Source organism: Erythrolamprus reginae, chromosome 5 (assembly GCF_031021105.1).
Source record: "Erythrolamprus reginae isolate rEryReg1 chromosome 5, rEryReg1.hap1, whole genome shotgun sequence".
Taxonomy (NCBI): Eukaryota; Metazoa; Chordata; class Lepidosauria; order Squamata; family Dipsadidae; genus Erythrolamprus; species Erythrolamprus reginae.
Window position 1 is genome coordinate 82407217 of NC_091954.1, and position 7532 is coordinate 82414748.

General features: G+C 31.9%; 1 protein-coding gene across 1 annotated transcript; it reads right to left on the reverse strand.

The window, feature by feature from the left end:
• Positions 1-441: 441 nt before the first annotated feature.
• SCG2 (secretogranin II) lies at positions 442-7146 on the reverse strand. The gene is made up of 2 exons (XM_070754083.1): positions 7074-7146; positions 442-2819 (listed from the first exon to the last, which is right to left on the reverse strand). The coding sequence occupies exon 2, from the start codon at positions 2803-2805 to the stop codon at positions 997-999; it is 1809 nt and encodes a 602-aa protein (XP_070610184.1). The 5' UTR covers positions 2806-2819; positions 7074-7146; the 3' UTR covers positions 442-996.
• Positions 7147-7532: the final 386 nt, after the last annotated feature.

Here is a 7532-nt window from a genome sequence, read left to right on the forward strand (position 1 = left end):
TTATGGATTTATCTCCTTCTTCAGTTAGTTATCCTCATCTAAAAGTGTTTTGACTGACTACTGTTAATTTATAAAACATAGTGTTCTATAAGGTGTAAGGTGTTTGATTGGATTTTGAAAAAGTTTCTTCAGTGACATCATTAAATGGTGTAGTTGCTTGCTATCACTGGATAAATAAATAAATAAAGCACATTTATTTTACCTAAGCTAATTTTGAAAATAAACAGTTTAATTCACTCAAAACAAAACACAGTCTATTGTCCAGAAATAATATTTATTCATTGACCATAAAACACAGAATAGAAAAAGCTTTGTAAATAAAACTATATATATATATATTATATGTATATGAATGCTTTATTTTTTATTTGGTACTTCACAAAAAAAAAACCACTACACACAATAACAAAATATTTCAATTCATTTTAAAAAACCCTATTTTGATGGCCAATCTGCTTTGATCAAGATGTCTCAAGATTTACTGTTTGACAGTTTTTATGTCATAAACTTGTTTCTTAAAAAAATTGAAGCAATTTGTTATTTGATCAAGATTCCAAACATTAGAGACACTCACAAATCACAGAACAGCTCATAGGAGTTTATACAGAGTGTTCAGTGCCAAATCATCGATCACAGTGACCAATTGAGACACAAAACCAAACTACATTTGCACCTGAAGGAGTCATCTGGGCAAAATGGTTTTCACAAGCAATATAGAGCATTTGCTTGGGAGCTCACAGATCTCACCTGTGGAGGTTCCTGCAATTGCTGATGTTCAAAACCACATGCAGAGACTACAGGAGCAGCTACAGTTGAGGCCCATGAGCTCTTCTTTCATACAAGTAATATTACTCATGAAAAAGGGGGAGCCAGAATTCTTGTGGGCAAAAAGCAGCTAGGTATAATGCCTGGACATGCCTCAAATTCTTAAAGAAGTAAATCACAACTGAATTGGGGTATAATTTAATCCAACAAGGAGAAATAATATTTAAATGACTACATGTTTTCCATTGCCCTTTTGGTAATGTGTTCTCTCCCCTTTTCAGACTTTTCCTGGTTTAGATATTCCAGAACTTTTGCTAGCATCTCTTCATCCATATATGGTCTGTTCTGGGTGTCATCATTCTGTTTAACCATTGGCCGTCTTTTGCTGAATAAATTGAATTTATCTAGTTCATTGCTTTCTATTTGATCTAGATGGTCACGTTCAGATGAAACTGCCAGTGGAATTTCTTTCTTCAGACCTGAATTGATAACTTCAGGATACTTTGTCAATATCTTGGCTAAATAATCTGACAACTCTTCTTCTTTTCCATTCAGTGACTCTTGTTTCATTTGTCTTTCTAAACGGTTAAGCCAGGCCACTTTGGAAAGTATATTTTGATCAGATCTTGCAGGCAGGTACCATTTTGGCAATCCATTTTCTTGATTTATTTGATGTCCAGGATAAGGAGGTTTTTGGTTGCCAACATTTTCCATCCCTAAAAGACTGATAATGTCTTCAACGTTCAGGTCTTCTTGCAGATTATCTGGCAGAACATTAAATCTTTGCTTTTGATAACCATGTAAAGGGTTCATCTTATTTTTGAATAAGTCTGACTTTTCTAAATTAATCTCAGGGATTTCATCAATATCTACAATCAGTTCAGGTTCCTGTTCCTTTTCATTCTGTTGTGTATCTCCAGATTTCAACATTTCAATTAAATCCTCAGGTGGGATCTGTAAATTTCTTGAGATTTCTATCAACTGATAAACTGCTTGAGGATCAAGCTGTTTTTCAAAGTATTTGATTGCCCTTTTGTCTTCATTTTGGTTGATTCCCAATATATTACCTCCTGATCTATTCATTATCTTTTTCAAATAATAATCCATCAACTGTGAAACATCCTCCATGACTTGATTTTTATTCTCTTTTTTCAGGTCATCTTCCAGAGTACCTGCTCTCTTTATTTCATCATTTATGTCTTCATTTTTCTCAATTTCTTCTTTACTATCTCTTATTTCTTCTTGAGTTTGACTTTCCACTTTTTCTTCTATTGGGTTCCAATCCTCTCCTCCAACCACATCTTCATAAGCAATGTTATTTCCTTTAAAAGCATCATCTTCCTCATCAGCATATAGCTTTTGTTCCTCATTAAACCTTTCTTTATTCAGATTATGAGGTGCCATCATTTTCCCCAGCTCCTGAAACACTGATTCTAAAGTGGCAAGACTTTGGGGGGTGTATTGTTCTTCCACTATTTCATTTGTTCTTTTATAAGGGCTATCTCTTGAATTTTCTTCAAAGTAGGTATGTGGCACCTTAAAATTTTTATGTGTTGGAGCAGGCCAAGTACGATCATCATAATCATCCATTATTCCATCCAGAAAGATATTGTCTGAATTCAGGGGATTAAGTTTATTTTCTTTTGAGACAACTTTTGATTCTTTCTCTCTTTGTCTTATGGTTTCCAACATTGCCTTAACCCACTGGGAATCATCTTCTGGAAAAGTGTCCCTTTGGTTGTCAGGTAAATAAGGTTGGTTTTTGCTTTCTTTTGATGGTAGAACAAAGGGAGCATTTTGAAAGGAATTATAATCTGGACTTGTTTCTATATTGCTGGTTTGTTTTCTTAGATTTTCTATGTATTCCAGAGCTTTGATCATATCTGGGCTTGGAAGCCTTTGCAGGTTTTTCATTAGATAGTCTGGATCATTTTGAATATTTTGAAAACTTTGAAATGAAGCAGCATTGATTTGAGAGATCAGCAGAAAAACTTGGGCAAGAGGCAAAAAATTTCCAAGCCAGGAGATTTTATCAGTCATATTTGAAATGTTTCCTTAAAATAAAGGGAAAAAAATGAAAATTAACACAGAAAGGTATATTTTAAATATCTTATATAGTCAAGTATGAACAGCAACATTTGTAGACTAAAGTAATTTATAAGTTACTTTAAGTTGAATTATATTTATTTATTTAATTACATTCAGAGATCAGAAAAATGAAACTGAATTAACCATAGTCTATACAAAGAGCTACAAGTATCAGAAGCATGAAAGAACAGCTCTACACATGAAGGTCCAATTAAACTGATTTATTGCTAAATAGCCTATGCACACAAATATTATTCACTTAGGGTTACCTACTGCTTGGCACTAGATAAGGAGCCATAGAATTCAAGGGGGCTTGGACTTAGTCTGCTTTTATCTAAGGATTCTAGGCTAATCTCTCTTTTAACTCCACCCCAGGTTCTTCTACTCCTTCTACAAATTGTTCCATTTCCCTTATTGTTTGAGGAAACAGTCTTAGATACTTGAGTAAACAATAATCTTTTGAGTAAACAATCATCTCTAATTTTTTAAATTATACTTTATGTGTGACAGCTCTTTATTAAACGGAATACCATACTGATTTGCTAGACAGATCTTTAAATTCCTTATATTATGTATTGCTATGAATTTAATACTTCTAAATTTTGGACAAAACTTTTTTAGAATCTAGGATTAGTTATCAAAAATGGTTCAGGAGCCATCAAGGTATCTGTGAACATTTGCCTTAATGTTTGCCAAGTTTTCTGATCCACCTGATCTTTTATTTTTAGTTGAAAAAAGGAAGGTAATATTTTGTAAATTCAGGATCAACTACAATCATTATTTTTAGTTGCAATACTTTTTCTGGACACCAGTGGATGCCATAAATTTGATGAGTACTTACATTCCAGTGTTTGTCTAAAAGTGTACTTACTAGCCTAGAAAAGGGACAATCTAAGTCAGAGTTTTTGGGAACCTGAAGGATAGGCAAGATTTTGAAAAAAATGTAATTTCTAACTGATTATGTCCTTCCACAGCATTTGTTTTCCTTTAAATGAAGAAGACCAGCTCTTCTAGCAGTCATTTTTTGGGGAGTATTCATAGCAAATCCTCAGAATTCCAAATGTGCCCACTAATCCAAAATGGTTGCCATCAATCAATAAAAAAATAAGTCTATTGTGATCACTGTGCAAATAATAAAATAATAAACTCAGACTTATTAATAAAATAAAGTCATATAATTGGAGCATTTCATGTTAGTAAATAAGCTCAATGAATATAACAAATGGGAATAAATATTTTATGGAAAATAAATCTCTATCTCTGTCACTAAATATTTATAACATACTCCCAAGTGCAAAATTAAAGCAATCTTGATAGTCAAGCCAGCTTTTTCCCTTGACAAAGAATATAGATTTTTATTGATAGCCCGGATTATGTTTTTATAATGTTTAGATGTGCTTGAAATTGCAGCTAGATTTATTTACTGCATAAATTAAGAGAAAAAGGTAAATGCTTAATAAAATTATAAATATGTCCATAAAATATTATATCAAATATTGACAAATGTAGGTTTTCTTATCTACAGTTTCACAGAACAACTCAGTTTATTGATTTACTCATTCCAAAATATAGAAAATAAAGAAAATAAATATAGAAAATAATCCAAATATATCCAAAATATAGAAAATAAAGCCTCAAAACAAAAAATAACCTCACCTTAATAAAAATAAAGAACTATATTTCTAAGATAATTTTGAAATTTTGCAATATATTTTATTGCTTTAACTTTAACAGAATAACATTTCACAAGGAAAGATTAACAAATATCAGTCATACTAAGAGGTTAAATGTATTTCCCTAATATTTAATTATATATATGCTGTTAGAAAAAAATTTTTTTGTCTCAAATGCATTTAGTGTTTTATTCAGACAGGGCAATTCTGAATAGAACACTAAAACCTTCTGGCTTGAATAAACCATTTGCTAGACTGTGGCCATTTGCATTGGTAAATAAACATTCCAATTTATGTTAATAGGGATATGTTAATAGTGGGAAATATTTTTTAAAATCCTTTTTATAAAGAAAATAGTACACAGTCCACGTGGGATTTAAACATTCTAATTATAAAATGATTGATCAAGATATTTATTTATTCAGAGTTATAAATGTTACCTCTATAGCATTTGGCTGTATCATCTACGGAAGAAAGTAATAAGCAAAATAATGGGTTGAAAATTATTTTTTAAATGTTATTATTTTTTGCAAAAATAGAATCTTTCCTCCTCTTTTATGTACAGAAAAAATATAAACATGATTGTCTTTTTTCAAAATTGATTTTGGGTTACTGGATTAAAAGGACAGAATTCCTGTTTGTTTAAATCTTGCTGAACGAAATTCTAAGATTTTAGAGAGAAATTGCAATAAGCAGACCAGAGAAAAATTAAATCCAGAATGGACATACAACAGTATCGGCCTGATTCAACTTTTCCCCCCCAGTCCATTCATTTTTCCTCATCCCTTTTACACTTTAAAATATCCTGTTGATACAATAGTGATTCATGAGGTAGAGGGAAAAAATTCAGTAATGCTAGTTTATCTTAATCTGTTCTGAGAATACACACGTATACCACCCAAGGCTTATTATGTCATTGAAGCAATATAGACTTGGTTTGCTTTACAGCATGACATGATTTTAATACTCTTAACAGATTGCTTTATTTTTCTCCAACAATGCCCCAAGTAAGAATTTAAATAAATAAAAATATTAGCTAATAATCTGTTAATTCTCAAGAGTCTATTCAATGCAATTTCAAAATAGGAGAGGGGATTCTTTCTTTGCCAAGGTCCTTAAAAGAGAATAGTTTTAATTTTTCTTACTGTACAATAAATATTGCAGCCCGAATGCTTGAATGGTTTTAGTCAAATAGCTTTTATATTCTAATGACCAATGAGAGCCTGTGGAAGAAATGTAAATGAGATGGCACCTAGAGTAAAGAAAAACAAAATATGAATGATTGTATGGAATCCAGTTTTAATGCTAGTTAAATATAGAGACAGACATCTGTAGGACGTAATTGATCTACTTAAGTCCTACTGATTTCAGTGAAGTTGTCTGGATTTTACTATAGTTGAATGGAATATTAGCAAGTTAGTAGCACCATTTTAAAATTATTGAACTGCTTACTAGTTGTTTTATATTGTTTCTACATATATTAAACAAAACTCTTGTTTTTTCCTGTAATCTGGCAGTCACTCTGAACTACAATTGTGCTTAGTAATGAAGATTTATTGTGAGGTATAATAATGTTAAAGTTTGAGACATGAACAAGAAGCAAAATGCATTAAAATTTACAGTATTTAAGATAGCTTTCTTTTATCTTAGTGTATGCTTCAGTTGGTATATATTTAAAATAAAAGTGCCATATTTTAATTAAATGGATACATATAAAAAGAAAACATTTAAGGACTTTCCACCCTCTCCAATTGTAACTGTGCTATTTTCTACTTTACTACATGTGAAAGCACAATGAATTCCAAATTCAATTCCAGTACTGTATCTCCAAATAACTGTGTATTTTTAAAAATCCTCTACTTTCCTTTTCTTCTATACATATGTAAATAATATCCTTGAATAGAATGGTAAAACTCTTAATATAGTCAATGGACTGGGGCTTTTAGGTTTTAATACATTCAATAGAATATGCTCTTTTCTTACCATTCAATAGGAATTATGCAGAAATCCAGTATTCCTGTTTTATCCATAAAGATATACATTTAACCATACATTTATAAATTTTACATTTATCCAAATTAGAATATTAGAATTTTTCATCTTACATGGAAGAACAAAGTGTTAGTAGCATTATGTTTTAAACTGACTTATTTTTGAGATTTAGTTGCACTAACACTCACTAAGAATGACACATTTCTGAACTAAATTATTAAAAATCCTCAAATATTGTTTGCTGTCTAGGGCTTGTAATAACTCTCAGGTATAAGTATTAACACTCCCATTGGATTGGTTTCTTATTATTTTTGATATATGGTTAAATCACAAGGTATGAAAAATATATTTAACATCTACATGTTAATCATCCACACCTAAAACCCTGCTTCTGTGCTGCTAAGTAAAGTGCATCAGGTTTCAATCTCATACGTTTTCTGACTAGGTAATTTGCTGCTTCTAGCTTATTCCCTATTGGGAAACTGCCTACAGAGAACATATACATTGACTCCTTCGTTTGATTTGTCGATTAAAAGAGAAGGCATACATTCTTACCTGTGTCTGAGACAATCTAAAGCACGATATTGACTATATCCATTCGCTCCGAGTTTAGAGACTGTTTTCAGCACCAGGAGAGCTCCCTACGCTTATAGTGTACATCACCTGACCCTTACTGACAGACTGACGTCACCCCAACCGGTTGGGAGAGAAAAAAAACAAAAAAAACTTTCGTTTTGAGAAAAAGCATTACAGAAAAAGCGTCGTTTGGCTTCACCGTTTGAAGGGAGGAAGGAAAAGATTTCCTTTGTATGTTTACGCCACCTGTCTTCCTCTAGGGAAAACTGCATTCTTCTTGGCAATGAAACAGCCCCTGAAAAACCTTTTTAAAATGACGAGTCTGCTCAGCAGTTTATATATTTCCCTGTCGCCTATTCCCTGTGAGGAACCTGCAGGAAGTAACGTTGATTTGGACCTCCGGAGAGCAGAGAGAGGTTTACAGGCAATTGGCAAGAA

Coding starts and splice junctions, on each gene's coding strand:
- SCG2 (XM_070754083.1), bottom strand. CDS start 2,805: ATGACTGATAAAATCTCCTGGCTTGGAAATTTTTTGCCTCTTGCCCAA.